The 20,203-nt window shown below is 36.9% G+C and overlaps 1 protein-coding gene across 1 annotated transcript in view; it reads right to left on the bottom strand.

Moving 5' to 3' along the window:
• The window catches only part of LARS1 (leucyl-tRNA synthetase 1), a 53,259-nt gene that overhangs the window by 28,954 nt on the left and 4,102 nt on the right, over positions 1–20,203 (bottom strand). The window contains exons 2-13 of the mRNA XM_090288074.1: positions 16,478–16,596; positions 14,313–14,400; positions 13,824–13,904; positions 11,535–11,672; positions 10,067–10,228; positions 9,396–9,508; positions 8,751–8,814; positions 7,073–7,140; positions 6,714–6,939; positions 5,422–5,509; positions 5,266–5,342; positions 263–316 (exon numbers count right to left, since the gene is read on the bottom strand). Of these exons, the coding sequence (XP_090144200.1) occupies positions 263–316; positions 5,266–5,342; positions 5,422–5,509; positions 6,714–6,939; positions 7,073–7,140; positions 8,751–8,814; positions 9,396–9,508; positions 10,067–10,228; positions 11,535–11,672; positions 13,824–13,904; positions 14,313–14,400; positions 16,478–16,596 (1,278 nt within the window). The remainder of the gene's footprint in view (positions 1–262; positions 317–5,265; positions 5,343–5,421; positions 5,510–6,713; positions 6,940–7,072; positions 7,141–8,750; positions 8,815–9,395; positions 9,509–10,066; positions 10,229–11,534; positions 11,673–13,823; positions 13,905–14,312; positions 14,401–16,477; positions 16,597–20,203) is intronic.

Genomic DNA, 20,203 nt, shown 5'->3' with positions numbered 1-20,203 from the left:
CTAACAAAATAAGCTATATAAATTTGTGATGCTAAAAAGCCATTTGTTCCCGAATTTCAGGGGCTAGGTGCTAGGTGCTAAGAAAATACTTACTGTAAATTTTTCTTTCACTCTTATCTTCCATAGCAAATATCAAGTTAAAATAAACTCCCTATTATGTCCATATTGCATTAATTATTTAATTTTGTTGCAAGGAAAATGTTAGCCCTTTCCTTCTGATAAAGATATCGATATGAATATATTGAAAAAGCTATGTACTCACTGGCTCAAATGGCAAGACCATGTCATCTCTAATTCCATACTTGGCTCGAAAGGCCTACAAAAAAAATTGCAAGTTAGCATTAATGACCAACACTTCATTGGTAAAATCATTTAATCATTGACAGAAGAAACCTCCAAACTTTTCTTTAAGCTATTATTTCTTCTCTTTTCCATACAGAGCAATTTTTTTTTTCTTTACCAAATATCTCAAGAAGGGATTAATGATGTCTAAAAACTCAAAGTTTAAGTTATAATGAATGGCTCAAATGATGACACTATACAGCCAAAGCAAAAATTCACATACACGGACACGCACACATACCCCTCGCTTAAAATGAGGTTCATATTCTAGGTTGCGATAAAAATTAATGTAATCTGAGGCTTCCAGCCAAGACGGAGGCCTAGACTGACACATTCCTTCTCCTTCCACAACTAAGAAGGAACACATCTACAGCAAAACCAGAAATAACCAGAAGTTCCAGAAAATAAAGCTACATGGAAGTCCAACGTATGGAGTTATAAAGAAGTGGTGCTCGTCTGGACGGGTAGGAGGGGCGAAGCCGGGGCGGAGAGGTCAAGCTGTGCTGGTGGCGGTGGCAGCAGCAGCGGCAACAGTGGCAGGACCGTGGTAAGCACAGACACCCTTATTTAAGGGGAGGCGAGAAATGCCTGGGGAGCACCCCCGGCTGCAGACCAGACCCGTCAGCTCATGATTCCAGCGCTGGGGAAGGCAGACCCCCATTGCCTTGGACTGTGAGGGCCAGAGAGGGTGGGGATGGAGGAGGAGGCTCCTGGTCTCTCAGCCAAAAGCAAACAGCAAGAATCCATCTTGGACCCCCGCCCCCACACAAAACGCCACAATGTGGTGGAGAAGGGTCGCCTAGTAGTGACAAGTGCACGGGGCTCTGCTCGCTATAGCATAAGAGGTGTGACAGCCCCACCCAGGAAGCAAAGGTAAACACAAAACTGTCAGGATGGCAGGGATTATGATAGAGATCCCAGTGATGCAACTGACCAGACAGCAAATATCTGATCTAAGGGATCAGCAGATAGGAAATCTTTCTGAGGCTCAGTTCAGAACTTTGGTTATAAGAATGTTTACAGACCTAACAGCAAATCTTAAACAAGATGGGGAAGGAATGAAGGCTAGTCCTGCTGAAATGAATGAAAACACATATGAAACTAGTGGTGAGGGAAAGAAAACCAGGGATCAAATCAACAAATCAGAACATAGGGAAGGAACAAAGAGTCAACCAGGGCAGAAAGAGGTAACGAAAAGTACGGAAAATGAGGAGGAGCTCAGAAACTTATCGGACAGATATAAGCAGGCCAATGTCCGAGTCACAGGGGTGCCAGAAGGTGCAGAAGAAGAACTAGTAATAGAAAAATTATGTGAAAAGATAATGAAGCATAACTTCCCTAACTTGGGGAAGAAAATAGACTTCCAGGTCCAGGAAGCACACAGAGTTCCAAAAAACTGGACCCAGGGAGAACCACACCAAGACACATTATAATCAAAATGTCAAAAATTAAGGATTCTAAAGAAAGAATCTTAAAAGCAGAAAGAGAGAAGAAGAGAATTATGTACAAAGAGGTTCCAATAAGAGTGATTTCTCAAACGAAACTCTGCAGGTAAGAAGGGACTGGCAAGAAATATTCAAAGTAATGAAAAGCAAAAACCTACAACCACGATTACTCTATCCAGCAAAGCTGTCATTCATAATAGAAGGGCAGAGAAAGTGCTTCCAGGACAAAGTAAAACTGAAGGAGTTCATCAGATCCAAACCACTGTTATATGAAATGTTAAAGGGACTTGTTTAGGAGAAAGAGGATCAAAACTATGAACATTAAAATGAAAACTGTATCACAACAACCAACAACAGAAACTAGGGAATCGAAACAAAGGCAAACTAAGTAGGCAATGAGAGTTGAAAAAAAATTATAGGTATGGGGAACATATAGGGGGGAGGTCAGCAGGGAGGGGTAGGGGGGACAGGGAGGGAAATGGTCCAGGAATTAAGGAGCATAGTAGGAGGGAGTGGAGTAGACAGGAAGATGTTGAGAAGAACTATATGCACAACCAATGGGCATAGACTATGGGGGGGGGGGCAATGCAGGGAGGGGGTCACTGGGTGGAGGGAAACAATGAGAAAAGAAATTGGTACAACTGTAACAGCATAATCAATAAAATATATTTAAAAAATCAATATAATCCATCGCATCAACCAATTAAAAAAGAAAAAGTCTTATGATCATATCAACAGATGCAAAAAAAGCATTTGACAAAATCCAACATCCTTTCACGATAAAAACTCAGTAAACTAGAATAGAGAGGGGGCTGCTCAATTTAATACAGACTGTAAAAAAAACTACAACTAACATCATACTTAATGATGAGAAACTCAAAGCCTTCCCACTAAGGTCAGGTAAAGGAAAGGATGTCCCCACTCACCACTGCTTTTTAACATCATGCTACATGTTCTTGCTAATGCAGTAAGGCAGTAGAAGAAAATATATACAGATTGGCATAATCATCAATGTAGAACACCCAAAAAAGAATTTTAAAAAAGGCTTCCTGGAACTAATAACCAATTAAAGCAAGGTTTCAGGATAAAAGGTTAATATACAGACATCAATGTGTTCCTATATACCAATAAACAATAAGTTGAATTTAAAGTTAAAAACATAATACCATTTATATTAGCATTCAAAAATTAAATATTTAGGTAAAAAAACTAACTAACTATATATATAAGATCCATGTGAGAAAAACTATAAAACTCTGATGAACAAAATCAAAGAGCTGAAAAGCTGGAGAAATATCCCAAGTTGATGAGTTAGAAGACTTGATATTTTCAAGATGTCAGTCTTCCCAACTTGACCTATAGATTTAATGCAATCCCAGCAATTTATTTTATGGATATCAACAAACTAATTCTAAAGATTACATGGAGAAGCAAACGACCCAGAGTAGACAACTAAATACTGAAGGACAAGAACAAAGCTGCAGGACTGACGCTGTTCAACTTCAAGACTTGCTATAAACCTGTAGTAACCAAGATGTCGTGGTGCTGCCGAAAGAAAAGATCAAAGGAACAGAATAGACAGCCCATAGAGCCCATTGACAAATACAGTCAACCAATGTCTGACAAATGAGCAAAGGCAATACAACCAAGCAAAGACAGTCTCTTCGACAACTGTTGCCTGAACAAACATACACATGCAGAAAAAAATGAATCTAAACACAGGCTTTACACCCTCACAAAAATTAACTCAAAATAGATCATACGCCCTGGCTGGTGTGGCTCAGTAGATTGGGTGTCAGCCTGTGAATCAAAAGGTCACCGGTTCTATTCCCAGTCAGGGTAAATGCCTGGGTTGCAAGCCAGGTCCCCAGTTGGGGGCGCACGAGAGACAACCACACATTGATGTTTCTCTTCCTCTCTTTCTCCCTCCTTTCCCTTTCTAAAAATAAAATCTTAAAAAGAAAAAAAAAAAAAAAGATCATAGACTCAAATGTAAAACCCCAAACCATAAAACATAGGAGGAAACCTAAATGACCTCAGGTATGGTGATGGCCTTTTTAGATACAACACCAAAGAACAACCTAAAAAAGAAATAATTGGTAAGCTGGACTTCATTAAAATCAAAAACTTCTGCTCTGCAATAGACAATATCAAAAGAATTACAAGACAAGCAACAGACTGGAAAAAATATTTATAAAAGATGCATCTGATAAAGGAATGTTATCTAGAATATATGAAGAACTCTTGAAACTCAACAATAAGAAAACAAACAATCTGATTTAAAAATGACCCAAAGGCTTTAACAGACATACCTCGCCAAAGATGTACAGAGGGCAAATAAGCATATGAAAAGATGCTCCACATCATGTCATCTGGGAAGTGTAAATTAAAAGAACAAAGGGCTATCACTACACGCTTATTAAAATGCCCAAAATTCTGGACACTGATAACACCAAACGCTGGTGAGAATGTGGAGCAACAGGAACGCTCACACGGTGGAAATGCAAAATGGTGCAGCTACTTTGGAAGACAGTTTGTCAATTTCATCTAAAAGTAAGCAGATTCTTACCATATGATCCAGCAATCACTCTTTGGTATTTATTCAAAAGAGTAAAAAAAGTTATATCCACACAAAAACCTGCACATGAACATTTATAGCAGCTTTATTCATAATTTCCAGCCAACTTGTTAGCAACCAAATGTTCCTCAGTAGGTGGACTGATAAATAAACCATGGAACATCCAGACAACAGAATATCATGCAGCACTAAAAAGCAATGAGCTATCAAGCTATGAAAAGACATAGAGAAACTGTGAATGCATATTACTAAATGAAAGAAATCAATCTGAGAAGGCTACATCCATGCTGTATGATCCCAACTACATGACGTTCAGGAAAAGGTGACACCATGAAGACGAGAAGACAGTGGCTGCCAGCGGTGGGAGGTGAGGAAAGATGAACGGGAAAGGCACAGAGAACTTTTAGGCAGTGAGATGATCTGCATGACATTATAATGATGGATGTAAGTCATTACACGTTTGTTCAAACCCACAGAATGTACAACACCAAGATTAAACCATAAGGTAAACTACGGACTTTGGATGACTATGATTGTCAATGTAGGTTCATCTCGGTAAAAAAAGGTAGCACTCTGGTGAGTGATGTTGATAATGGGGAGACTATGCACGTGTTGGGGCAAGGGGTACATGGAATATCTCTCTGTAGCTTCCTCTCAATTTTGTTGTGAACATAAAACTGCTCTAAAAAAGTACAGTCTTTAAAAAAAAATTCTATTCAGAAAACCATTCTATTCAAAATCCAAACCACAGGAAAATATATAAACATCAAGAAATAGGTTAGAAAATACAGTTCAAGGGCATATGTAGAGCTGTTTAGCCTAATCCCAGTGTAGTTCAGCGGTGCCTGACCAGTTAGATGATGAAGAGGAAATAAGCATGTGAAACTCAATACTACTCACTTGCTTTTTCTTCAAGTCTCTGAGGGCGGCAAAATCATCAGGGGAGTCAGAAGGAACACTTGTGACCACACCAGTGCCTTGTAAAAGAGAGTGTGGAACTGATTAGCACAGCCAGAGGTAATTACCATAGTATTGCTGTAGAGAAATAAACTCTACCTTTATCCTCCTTAATGGTGAGCATTGGGAGAACATAGATCACCTTGTAGGATGTGAGCGGTGCAGAAAGTGCTGCCCCAAGAATTTCCTGTGGAAGGACAAGATGAGCATAAATGATGGAGAAACAACTTAACTAATAAAGTGGAAAGCACTGTTACTATTTTAAGCCCCAGAAGGTAGAAATCAAAAATATATAAAGTAAAACAAAGTCATTCTTTTATACCAACTAGACCAAAAATAACTGCATAATTATTAAGGCCGTAAGGAAATTAGTACCCTAACACATTACTTGTGACACGGTACTCCTGGAGGAAAACAGGAATCCATAGCGAGAGCCACCAAAACATCCACGCAACTCAGACCCAGCCATCCAATCCTAAATTTACCTCAAAGTTTAAAATTTTTTTAAAAAATTGTTTTTCTTTGAGAAGTCTGCCCAATGCTGTGTTAACCTGGGAACAAATAAAACTTTAAATGATAGAAAAATTATTTAATAAAATATGAGACCTCAACAAGCTAGAATACTGTATATCCATTTTAAATGATAATAGGGAAAACAATGTTAATTAAAAAGATGTATCTGGTTTCTCTTTAAAAAATATCAGAAGATGCAACAATACTGCACACATATTCTCATATGTAACACATGGCTTATAGCCACTTGTTTAGCTAAGGGATGAACTTTTCAATTCCACACAGTTCCCACCCATCCCACTTGATTCATACAGATAGGCTGATTTTACAGAATTGACAGTACTATTGGTGAAAGCTAACTACTATAACAGTCAGAAAGTTTGAAAGCTATCTTTTAATTTATACCACCCATTGTCTTTGCTCAGGAAAGAAGCTGCATTAGAAATAGTTAAAAATTTGTGTCATTAATAGTGTTCCAAAAAACTGCTCAGACAAAAGAACTCCAACATCAAGTACAATACTAACAAGATAGACCACAAAAAGACGGGAAGCAATCAAACACCCATCACAGAGGAAGGTTCACTAACTTGTGGCACAATCACACAGCGGACGAGCTTTGCAGGAGGGGTGAGTGCTCTCTATGAAACAGACATGAGAGAGCCCTCTGGAAACTGGAACCGTTCTATATTTGGATTTGAGTGATGTTTATAAGAGTGTATACACATATGAAAATGCACCAAAATACACACTTATGATTTACACATTTGACTGCATATGTGCCTCAATTAAAGTTTTTTTTAATGTTTTTCCTTGTTTCATTGTTGAAAATTTTCCTCTAAATTTATGCACTAAAATAAAAAATCTGCTACCCAGCTTACCTCTCCCATTAATTCCTTAACAACAGGCACCACGCCACTGTCTTTGGTAAAGCCCTGGTATGACATATTTCTGGCAGCTTTTTGGGTGCAAATGAATATATCACCATTTGCTGTCTCGAACCCAATGTACTTCATATCAGGGCGAACCCAACAGTTTGTCTGTCCAAACATGGTCTCAGGTCTGAGAGTAGCAGCTACCAAGAAGATATTTTTCCCTTTCAGGCCACTAAAAAGAAAAACGATGTATTAAAGCAAATAATAATAATAATAATAATAATAATAATAATAATGTCGTGGATTCTCTCACAAGTACAGTATCTGATATTCAAAAACCTGAAACATAACTCCAGCAAACCTACCTTAATTTGGATGGATATGGCTCAAGCACTTTCAACTTGATTAAAGTATATTCCTGAGGGCCAACACCCTAAACAAATAAACAAAACAAAAATTTCAGGGGAAAAAAAGACTTGGACTACACCTGCTAATCTATGTGAGAGAGACAGGACTCAGTTTCCTAAGGTCTGTTCTTGCATCGTGAGACCAACTCTTCCTTCCAACGAAGAGACTGCGGGCGGTGTGCTGGCCACACCCACAGGGAGGCCTGACGTGGGAGAAGCGGCCTGGGGGACCACCCTTCCACCCGGCACCAGAACTCACAAAGGAGGTTCAGACTCTGCTAAGTCTGAATGGTTTTCTGAGAGCTCCCTCGAGAAGGGAGGACAGGAAACAAGCGGCTCACGGTAATCACAGCAATCAATTAAAACCGTTTTTGCCAAAATGAGAATGAGAAAGACAGCAACGCCACAGAGCAGTCATCACGGACGCGCTGGACCCAGGGTCAGACGGGGTGCTTTCAAAATGTAGCTTGGGCCCTTACTAATGCTTGACCCAAGGGAGTCACAACCTCTTTGAGCCTCACGCAGGATTGTCCTGAGGAACGCACAAGATAATGGATAGGAAAATGCTTGGAAAAATTATAATATGCTATTGAAATTTAGGATATTGCTACCATTGACTATATTAAAACTTGATATAGCCAGAAAGTGGGCCTTCTAAAGTCTCTCAAAGTTTCCAAAATTTTGAGCAACTCTCACTTCTCTCAGGTACGTAACAGCATGACTGAGGGCTCATTTGGACAAGCAGTCACTAGACTGCGAAGTGTTCGAAGGTGGTAACAAACAACCACACTCTCATTGGGACTCCAGCGTGCAGATGCCGGCATTGTCGGCTTACCATGCCAAGGCTTTAGGCAAATCACGTACCCTTGCTTCCCTCAAGTATTACACGGAATAATGTTACTAATGTGTCCTACAGGAATGTGGAATGAACTGAAATCGTGATGACTGGAAGTACTTCAGAAATAAGCAGTGGGCACATAATCAGCACACACCAATGGCGTCTGCGTGCACCAGTCAGCCGCGCATTTCATGACCTTTCCCTGTGCTCTCTGTTCAGAGCAGTGTCCAGGCAGTGCTTCTCCAACATCAGCATGCATGTGAATCACACTGAGAGCTTGGTAAGACACAGATTCCTGGGCCCCAGAGCTTCTGACTCAGCAGTTTTGGGGTGAGGCTCAAACTGCGCATTTCTGTCACAAGCTGACACCGCTGTTCTAGGGCCACTCTTGGAGTAGCAAGGTCCTAGACAAGATACAGGAACCCATAATGGCATTCTGCCTCTCTTCACAGCCACCAGAGTAACACTACAATGCACTTCAGCACTGGAATAAAGTTATTTTTCTAGGCTTTTGATCTATTTCTTTTTTTAAAGATTTTATTTATTTATTCTTAGAGAAGGGAAAGGAAACATCAGTGTGTGAGAGATGTATGGGTCTGTTGCCTCTCCCACGCTCTGAACTGGGAACCTGGCCCGCAACCCAGGCATGTGCCCTGACTGGGAATTGAATGGGCGATCTTTTGGTTCACAGGCCGGCACTCAATCCACTGAGCCACACCAGCCAGGGCTGATCTATTTCTTAAAATTCTATGGCCATATAAAGAATTAACAATACTACTCCATGTCACAAATAAATACCTCTCCAGTTTGTCTGTCATGATCCATACAAGGCTGTCCATCTTTTGGAGAATAAATGGTATATCTAAAAAATAAGTGACAAATATTGCTATAATATACAAGTTTTAGCCAAACATATTTGCCAGTGTTGCTGCAAACATTTTACGATATTTCTTCTAACTAAACTTCTATTATTATGCTTTTATGGGTAGTTCTATTGCCAATCTAGTTATTTAATAAAAGATTTCTGCCTTCATCAACAAGAGATTAAAAATTTTAATTCACTTATAAAATGCAGATAGCTTTTAATTAATCCACATAATCAAGGGAGAATCTTAAAACAATTTGCAGAACAAAAGAATAAACTAACGCACAAATAAAATCATTATTTTTGTGCTTGGCTAGGAATACTGAACAGAATTTTTAACGAGATCATAAAACCAACACTCCTATTCTCCCTGGTTCTAGCTGTCATAAACACTAAGCCGCTCAGAGAAACTAAGACACTGGCAAGACAAAAAGGAAAAGAATGCAGGAGAACAAAAAAGAAAAAAGACATATAAAAAAAATTAAGGATAATAGAAAGAAGTAAGCTATGGGGCGCTGAATTACAATGCAAGAATTATATCATTTTTGCTTTTTCATACTGAAGGACAACAAACTCACCGTTTCCCAAATTTAATTCTGTTTCTTTCTCTTAATGTTAAAAACTGCCACTTGACAAATGAATCATAATAAGGGTTAACATCAGTGGTGATGAAGGAACGACGCCAGTCTACCTACAGAAGGAGAAAGGAAAAGGCAGTTTTTGAGTTTTGTATAGTCCTTATGAATGAGAATGCCTATGAGTCAGTTATTCACTCTTCTACTCTTTTTTTTTTTATCTCAAAATTATATCAAATATTAAAAGAAAAACAAAAATTTTCAAGTTCCACCTGTCAAATACGTATCACAATTACTACATTAATTTGTTTAATATGTATATTTTTAAACACACAAATTTATATATTAAACATAGAAATTGTAATAAATTCAAAAGGAACACTTAAATAATACCTTTAAGTATTCCTAAATATTCAAGTTAAGCTTTGGCCTCTTCATAGTCTTTGAATAAAATTCCTTTCTACTAAATGGTAATATATTGATATACATTCTAATCCAACAAACATTAAAAGTATTTTATTGCTCATACAGAGGCCCATTAGGTTCTAAACTTGACAGTAAAAGTACTGATTCATGAGAGGAGTTCAAGTAAAGCATGGTCCAAATCTTATGTACTCACATAAATATAAATGTGTTCTTCATATTTTCTTAAGTTATGGTGGTGATAGCCATACCTTCAAACCCATTCTCTTCAGATCCTGAATAGCCAGGGGTGGAAAATAATCAAGCCAATGTCCTGCTTCAGAAAATTTCACTATCTCTTCATCAGCCAGACCAAGAGATTTCATAATGCCCCACTGGTATTTAGAAGATCCAGCTTTAGCAGCAGCTTTACTCTGAAAATAACCAGCGAAAACACACTCCATCAAAGAACAACCAACATCTTATTAACAGATTTTAGGACCATGATAACTGTAAGTGAATAATCCCACTTGGTAATTTTGTAAATTCCAAAACAATGCTGTTGATATATCAGAATACTATAGGATTCAGATATGCTATTTTGCTTACCAAACTGTATAGTTTGATAATCTCCAGGTCTCTGATACCAAGGAAAACTACCAAATGGGTGGAACCATGAGGAACTATCACCACAAAGATCTCACCACCAAACCTCTATGTTCCTCTCCCAATACCACATGCATCTTTTTTAGTAATGATAGCTTAGGTTATACTCACAAGTGTTTGCTCGTTTTCCAGTATTTACCAATATCTGAAAGGCAACCAAATGCCAGGGGATGGAAGTAGGCAAAGGGTTGAAACTATAAAAATGCAGGACAAGGAATTTTGCAGGTGATGGAACTCCTCCATGTGGTATGGTAGTGACAGAACCATGACTCCATGCCTTTGTCAAATCAACACAACCATACACCACAAAGAGTGAATTTTTTTTTAATGTCCATCTTTTACAACATTTTACTTTATGATATAGTTCACTTTAATTTCTGACTAGTAGTCAGTCTCCACGTGGCTTCTCTTTTATGTCCTTAGGTACAGGACTTCTGTTCAGCTGGTCTTCAGGTTGTTCTCAAGGGTGGCTGATCTATAGTTTAATTGTAATTTTGATGTGGTGATAGGAGGAGGCAAGCACAGCGTTTACCTACTCTGCTATCTTGACCAGAAGTCCAACAGTAAATTTTTTTTTAAAGTATCAACCAGAATGTTGGAGGAACCCAGGATAGAATGCAGAGTGTAACAAATTTATCTAAATATATTATAAGTATATGACAGAACCACTCTGAAGGGGATGAGAAAGGAGCTATGGAAGTAACTTTGAAAAACAGTGTATTAACTAAAACACGAAAAGAACTATATACCACCACTGTCCTTTATTTAGTAAAATTATTTCTCCCAAGGTTATAGGTCAGCAATTCTAAAACTACCAGTACACTAGAACTGAACCAAAAAATATATATAACATGAATAATGAGTCAGGTTCTACTATGCTGGAGAAAAAAAGTCACAAATAATAAAAGGAAGAACAGAATGTCAGAATGACTCCCAATGGTGCCATAACAGAGCCAGGATATCATGAAATTTATAAAATATATATATATACTGTACTAATGATTGGAATGAACATATAAATATGACAAACAAATATAAAACTCTAACCACAGTAAGTATCATCAACCACCAAACCTTTTTTCCTTTAGCTTTATCCTTAATTATTGTATCTTCAGTTTTAGCATTAACTTCTTCCTCTTCCTCTTCTTCATCTGGAAAATCAGGGGGGCAACCATATAGCTCTATTTCTCTTTTCAACTTATCAGCACATGCCTAAACAAACAACGTCAGAAACAGTGAAGTTCAAAATTCAAGGTAGATATAAACTGGGTTTTTTTGTTGCTTTTATGGCCAACTAAAATTGACTCTGAAATTTTTGCAATTTATCTAACATAAATGAATAATTACAGAAAACCCAAATGATACAAATCGTGTACCCCAAAATTCACTAATTTATAAATTAGCATTTTATCTCATTTACTCAGCAAGCATTTATTAAACACCCAGAGTACTCAATGTAGTATACTATATGTTAGGCATTAGAAGTACAAGGATATAAAATATATTGTACACTGTGTTATTATTTTGAATAATGACATTAATAATAGCATTTCTCAATTTAATGGTTGTTATATATCATCACAAACAGGTATTAAGTTAAAAAACAGAGACAAAGATGAAGTGATTTATCCAAGTTTATAAAGCTAGTATCTATAAAACTAACACATGAACCCAGGCTTCCCACCCCAGTTCTTCTCAGTTATACCATAATGTGTTCACTGTCAAAAATAAAGATGACACCAAGTTGATAGTTAAAAGTTATGAAAAAAATACAATATAAAATTTTCCATTTAAAAAAGTGGACTCTTTTATGCAGAAGAATTTCAGTTAATAAATGAGGAAAGAAAGGCACCATTGTACAACCATTAATTCAATCACTGAAACAGACAAGGATCATCAAAGGATGCTAAAACCACTGGGTTATTGGGTAACCGGATATTCAGAGGCTCTCAAAGTATTACTTTCGGCCTTGTCCACAGATTAGTTTGTAATTTAGAATGAAGAAACTGACAGGCATTAACTTAATACCACTAAAATGGGACAAACTGCCATTGTGTGCCTTTTGATGTGATACAGTGGGAAGTTTACACCTCGCCGATGTAACATTCTCATCAAAATATTTAACCCAATCTAATCATGAAGAAACAATAAAAAAATTCAGAGTATGGGATGTTCTATAAAATAATTCGCCTAGATTCTTCAAAGACATCAATGTCACGACAAACTAAAGTAAGTTGGTAACAAAATGCAATGTGTGATCCATTAAAAAAAAAAAAAGTAAAAAACAACCAGAAAAGACATTTTGAGAAAACTAGAGACAATTAACTATGGATTAGAACAAGACGATAATATTACACCGATGCTAAATTTCTCTGAGGGGATAATGGTACTGCGATAATGCAGAATGCCCTTATTCTCAAAAGATCATGCTGAAGTATTCAGAGGAGACATGTCATTATGCCTGCAACTTACTTTCAACGAATTCGTAAAAAAAGCAAGAAAAAAAAGCATGCATGTACTGTATGTTTTTGAAAAACAGAACTAAATTTTCACAAATGTCAATACTTAGTAACTATTAAGTGAAGGGTGTATCAGTGTTCACTGTACTATCCTTTCATTTTTTTCTATAGGTTTGACATTTTTCAAAATAAAAGGCTGAAGAATAAAAAGAAAAAAATATGAGTCAAATTTTCCAAACCTGTAGTATTTAGGGAATCCCTTTAACTCTAGTTTTCTGGTATGGTGTTTATTAAGAAATATTTTTAATATAAACTTATGACAAATGAAGACATTTCCAGAAATGATCAAAATATGGTAAAAGTGCCCTGGCTGGTGGGGCTCAGTGGATTGAGTGCCGGCCTGTGAACCCAAGGGTCGCTGGTTCGATTCCCAGTCAGGGCACATGCCTGGGTTGCAGGCCAGGTCCCTGGTTGGGGGCGCACAAGAGGCAACCGCACACTAATGTTTCTCTCCCTCTCTTTCTCTCTTTCCCTTTCTCTAAAAATAAATAAATACAATCTTTAAAAAAATATACATAGTAAAAGTGTTTATTACTCTATGCCAACATCCTATATGTCATGAATGCTCAAAACACTGCACATTTTACTTGGTAGTAGTTATTATCTAATTCTAAAACAGAAGTATGAATATACAAGACAATCCAAAGATATCAAATCACTTAAACCTTAATGTGTGCCCTTTATTTAAGCACTTCTTAAAATGTTAATTTTTCCTATAATAAATTCACTTCAAAAACACTTTAATAGAGCAGTATTTGAAAGTCCTATTTTAAGCTCTTGAACTGGATATTTCTAGTTGCTCTAAGCCAAAAAGAGGAGAAACCAATCCCAAAAGCAATCTTACCTTAATAGGCATTCCAGTGCAGTGTAAACCAAAGGGAAACAGGCAAATTTTTCCTTTCAATCTCTGGTATCCTACTGCAAACTACAGAAAGAAAATTAAATTTAAATTACAAATTGATATGTTAGGGAAATAGAAAATGCTGGCTTTTCACAGAGCATCAGTTTGGTTTTCCTCTTCACACCCTCCTTTAAAACACCAGCTACATTTTATAGACATTCCAAAATTCTAACCCGCTATCGCTTTTTTGTGTCTTTTCACCAACGTCCAAATGACTTGTGAACATAGACACCTAGACCCCTGCATACATACATACATAGTATATGAAAATTAAATATAAAAATTAAATAACTTAAATATAAAAATTATGCTTAAAATTAAGGAAGTCTAACTTCTCTTAACAGGAAATGAATTCTATAGATACCATTTTCTTCAAATTAGTATTTATTAAAGATCCACCATCCCATTATATTAAAACAGAGGAAGCTTTACCTCACATTTGGATAAAGAAAACGTGTGTCCCAAATGAAGGCGCCCATTCATGTATGGATATGGGAAGGATACAAAGTACTTGCCCTTGCTGCAAAACAATCACATAAAAAAGGAAGTACAGACAGGAAAATGTTAAGTACCTTTTACAATGAAGGACTATGGTGAAGGGAATAATTGCTATAAATAATTTGTTTAAACTTTAGTTATTTAAAAGACATTTAAAATTAAATTTATAAATCTCAAAATTAAAAGCCCTCTAAAATTAAAACTTACTTTTGAAAGAATATGACATTTATAGGTAGCTATTAAGAAATAAATATACTTGGAGGTTTAACTTAAGTTAAAATGTTTGAGTAAAGATAATATACTAAAAATTAAATTTTTTAAGACTCAGGAATATGAATAAATTTAATGTTTTACTGTTTAAATGAGATTTGTTTTTACTAGATATATAAAGCAATTCAAAGTCCCTCAGATAAAATAAACATCCTCAATATTGCATGGTATGTTGTAAATTCATTTAAAAAGCACCTTTTAAAGCTGTTCTATTATGTTACATTCTTTTTTCTAATCAAGTGCACCTAACATACATATATAAGTTATGAAGCATAATAAAATGAACACCTTTAAACTTGCCCTCCAACTTTTGAACCCAGTGAAGCTACCTGTGTTCTTCCCCACTCTCCCACTAGTGGTAACCATTAGCTTGAAATTCACTTTTTCATTCCCTTGTTTTTGAATAGTTTGTACCAATGTCTGTGCCCTTAAGCAATGTTTCATTTAGGTTCTCTCCCTTGTGAATTTTATAAAAAATGGTGTATTTCACACAGACTTCTGCAATTTGCTTTTTCCCACTCAATGTGATATTTCTAAGTTCCTTCAGCATTGCTACACATAGCTGTAGTTCATTTTCTTTCACTGAACAAAGCAACTTTTCAGTTCATTTTAGATGACTTTAAATTACCTTAAAGTTAACCAAAATTCTAAAACAATTGAAGCTTCAAAACATAAAGCAGCCCTGGCTGATGTGGCTCAGTGGACTGAGCACTGGCCTGCAAACCAAAGGATCGCTGGTTCGATTCCTAGTCAGGGCACATGATTGGGTTGCGGGCCAGGTCCCCCAGCTGGGGGTGTGCAAGAAGCAACCACACAGTGATATTTCTCTCCCTCTCTTTCTCCCTCCTTTCCCCTCTCTCTAAAAATAAATAAATAAATAAATAAATAAATAAATAAATAAATAAATAAAATTTTAAAAATACATAAAATATAAAACCAGACACTTTATATTACAGCAAACTAATTTTCTCTTAAAAAAAAAAAAAAAAAAATCCAGTAGAGTGTAGCTTAGAAGAAAGGGGTGTAGACTTTCGAATCATTAAGTCCTGAAAAGAAGTACAGGCCTGTCATTTCCTACCCATGCAACCTTGAAATGGTTATTCAGCCTCTCTCTGCCTCAGTAACCTCATCTATTAAATAAGGATAAAAAGATTGTTAAATGTAAAGGGTTATTAATAAGATTAGATGAGAATTGCATGTAGGAAATGGTATATTTCTTCTTGCCTTTGCATATTGAAGAGTAGGTGTTCAATGTTAGCTGCTATTATTGTTATCAATGTATTTCCTCAATTCTATGAAGCATAGTTTTCTACATTTCAGCATATCTGAAATTGAGTTGCATCTTATAATTGACACATGTATTTATTGTGGTACTGTTTGGGGGCAGTTATCACATCATGGTCTATGGTTTGTCTTATTATCAGTGATTCTTAACACTGAGGCTGTACAGTATTTATAAAATAAGATCTTCAAATACAGATACCTTTCCAAATTTATGTTCTGTATCTGTGAAGATGATTGTCACTATAATATCACTCTAATAGAAGGATTTCCTTTTACCAGTCAGCATAGATAAAACTTCAAAACATCCTCTTTTGTATGAATATAAAATACTACTTAAAAAAAAAAAAAGTAATGTAGAAAAAAATCCTTTAAGAATTCCATAAGAAGATCCTAATTTTAAGTGCAGAAAATGGAAGTCTCCTCCTTGAGCCGATTTCAGACATCCTAAATGCAGCCTGCCTCCTGCTTCACACAGAGGCGTTTGGGGCTCTAAGGGAGGCCGTTCCAGAAACACGACCTGCCGAACTCTCCAAACTGTCACTCACCTGGTTTGCTTCTCTGAACTGGGTGCGTTGACCTCAAATACTTTCTCTGTATCCCATTTCTCTTGAATTTCTGTCTCAATCTTCTTCAGAAAGTCCACTTTGGCTGTTCCTTTTCTTTCCTAGTAGAAACAGAAGAAATAGAATAACCCACTCTACTTCAACAGGCTTGCTTTTTTAAAAAAATGGGTTACCACAGAATTGAGCTGTTCAGTGATAGATGAGTTTTTTCAGTGGTTATTTTGAAATTTAAATGAACAAGATTAAAAGTTAGGGTTATCATGACCTGTACACTTCAAACCTTAAAGGGATGGCTAAAGAATTACTTAAATGTATAAAAAGCTTTGAACTACCCTGTTGTGAAACATTCCTATTTAGTAAAACACATAAATACAGGGGTTGGCAAAGGTAGGTTTACAGTTGTTTGCTTGGCAAAAATACAGTAACAAGTAAATAATAATACAAGAACATACTCTGTGTTTCGGGTACTCACAACTGCAAACCTGCTTGTGCCTCACCCTGTACCAGCAAAGTACAGGACGGAGCAGTGCCCGGTTGTCAAGCTACAGTCACGCCCAGCAAAGTAAGCGCGCTGCAAGGGGAGTGAAGCGCGGCACCTGGGAAAGGCCAGTGAAACATCTGGACACCCATGGGTCGTACACAAATCGAATTCTGTTCTGAAAACTTAATATTTGTTTCTAGAATTTTAATTATCTGAACTGAAATCAGATTTTCTTCCCCTTCTTTCCTGCTAACATTTGCAGATCCTGCAGCATTTTCAAAGGAGAAAACACCCGGGTCCTGCTCATACTTCGGTAAGCCACCTGACAGGTGGTCTCAGCCTCCTCTGTTGTGCCTCCCTCTGCCCCATCCACTGAACAATTTTTAAAATGCTTCCTACCCACATCACAGATACACTGGGTTCTTAGACAGCTGGGATGTTTTTGTTTTTTGTTTTTAATGGTTACACAAATTTGGAGTACTAACAAAGAGAAATTCCGTGAAATAAAAAAAAAAACATACCATTATTTCTCTAGTAACTATCTTAAATAGACCTTGTATATTATGTAATAATACAAACTGTAGTAACAAAATTAGGTAAGATTCAGTATAAATCTAACATATATTTGTCATCTCTGTTTTACTATTTTCAATTTTCAGTCAAAAAATGGTTTACCATCAGTTCTTTTTTTTTTTAAGCATTATAAGAAAAGTACAAGTAACAGAAAGATGAAATGCCAGTGTGTAAGAGGTGACATGTAGATTAAAAGAACCTTGTCACAAAGGCAAAGAGGAAATGAAAAAGAATTCCATAATGTGAGAAGTCACGGACATATAACAAATTTAGCTAGGAACCAAAGGAAAATAACATTTTTTTGTTTCTATAAATCCTGACCAGGTCATAACAGCTGTGAGTGGAAATCACATCAAAACAAATCTGATCAGTCGATCCCCTGTCAGACGTTCTCTATACTCTCAGGATCACGTCCATACCCTTAAATCTGGCATCCAAGGTCCTTCTCACCTCTTACTGGCCAGGCCCCTCCCTCCTTCCCTACCCGCCTTGCCTCCATCACCACATTCCAGCCTATTAAGCTGTCTGCAATTTCCCAAATATGCCACGTCCCACACTCACCTCTGGGCCTGTGTTCAAACTGTTCTCTCTGCTCTCATACCCCACCAGCCCCTTTGCCTGGCTATCTCATCCTTCAGGTCTCAGCTGGTTCCCCAGGAGTTTATGAGATGCCGTTCTTAATATGTTCCTACCTACAAATATTTGCCCTAATCACACACAGATGTCAGTATCTGTCCAACTTTCCCACAGGACTGCAAGTCTGTTCATGGTGGGGACTGTGTCTTTTTTGATTTTATCTTTAATGTCTAGCTTACAGCAGGCTCTTAAACATTTGTTGAATATTTAAAGATTTTAAAAGAGAAGAAGTGAATAACACATTGCCTGTTTGTATATACCGTGAACATAAAAAAAAAAAAAAAAAAAAAACAGCATGGACTAGGAACTGGGTTGGATATTTGAATCAAGATGCTAAGCAATTTGGACTCTTGTACAAGAATTTCCATAAAACTAAATGTGGTTGCAGAAAGTATTTCCTTTTCCAAGAAAGAATAAGGCCCTGCATCTGTTCACTTCTTTCCATTCCTGCTACTAACCACCTTCATTTAGACCTCAGATCCTTTGCCCCCTCTTACTGCAAAACCTTCTTAACAAGTAAGCTGCCTCTAGCGTCTCTATTCCAATATATGCTAACCTGCTGTCAAGTCTAATATACAAAGACTACCATTTAAAAATGAGCTATGACAGAGATGGCAGGTAGACTATGCAATACCTGTTCCTTCCTGTTCTCACTCAGCAACAAAAGCCCATTCTTATTCAGGGAAGTGCAGCAGAAGTGGTTTGTGTACTCTGCTACGTTTCTAGGTGAATTAACAGTTAGACTGAGCTATGGGACCACGTTTTGGCAAAGGTGTTTTGGGCAAAAGAAAGTAAATTACTTCCCCCAGCCCTTAAAACAGCCTGCACAACTAACTCCTAATAGCTGACTTAACCTGCAGGTAGAGTAGGCATAGTGCTGAGGACCCACATACTTTTAAGGGCTCACAAAAATATTTTAATTTCTTTTAAAAATCAAGAAAAAAATAAGTTTTTAGGTTTAAGAAAAATACTTTAATATATAACATATATGCCAAAAAGTTTTATCATTTTTAATATTTTCTAGAGAAAAGGACCCACAAAGCAAAAAAAGTATCTAGAACCTCATGAAGTCTAGTTGTCCCTTCTAACCTAGGGTCATAGGAAATCCCACTGTTATTACTAAATTCCTCTTTAATTTAACCAACTTGAGTTCACTTCCATGGCATGCCATTAAATGATTCTTCAGACATTTACCCAGGCGGCTTGTGAATTCCTGGCAGGCAGCAACTTTTAGATCCTTTGCAGTCAGCTCAACACCAATTACAATGCCATAGACACAGAAGTTACATGACAAACATTTCTTGCTTAAAAATGAGCATGCCACCCACTTTATAAACATGAAAGCAACAGTCTTCACAAATTACTTAGAATTATGTGTTTCTTGTCACTGTACTGAGCATGCTAAATGTACAAAACCTCTTCTTTGAGGTTTCTGCTTCTCAGAAAAACTTGTTCCTCAAACCTCAGAAGTTGATTGTAATGAAATCTGATGTTGGCCCCGGCACCAACTTATATAACCTTGAGCAACTCACTTGATCCATCTGAGCCTCAATATCTTCATTGTTTATTCAACTAGGCAGTTGATTATTTTAATTACTTAAAAGGTTATTTAACTAGATCAGAGTTCCTAAACTATGACACTATTCATATTTGGGGCCAAATTCTTTGTTTTCAGGGGCCGTCCTGTGTACCGCAAGATGTTTAGGAGCATCTCTGGCTTCTACCAACTAGGTGCTAGTAGCATACCCCCCAACTGTGAGAATCAAGAGTCTCCCAACCAAATGTTTTCTGGGAGACTTCTGTGAGACAAAAATCACCCCCAGTAAAGAAAGACTTAACTAGATAATACACTTTTTCATATATTCATAGTATTCTGCAGTTCTTCAAACACTTATATTTTTTTATAAACATTAATTTATTTGATCTTAACAAGTGAGGAAACCAGCAATTATCATTTCAAAGATAATGAATCTCAAGCTCAGAGATCATCATGCAAGTAAATGGTCAAACTGGAGTAA

The sequence above is a fragment of the Furipterus horrens genome, unplaced genomic scaffold (assembly GCF_987537825.1).
Source record: "Furipterus horrens unplaced genomic scaffold, mFurHor1.1.pri manual_scaffold_10, whole genome shotgun sequence".
In the NCBI taxonomy this organism is placed as follows: domain Eukaryota; kingdom Metazoa; phylum Chordata; class Mammalia; order Chiroptera; family Furipteridae; genus Furipterus; species Furipterus horrens.
Note: the sequence above shows the minus strand (reverse complement) of the source record. Positions and strands in the feature narration are given on the sequence as shown.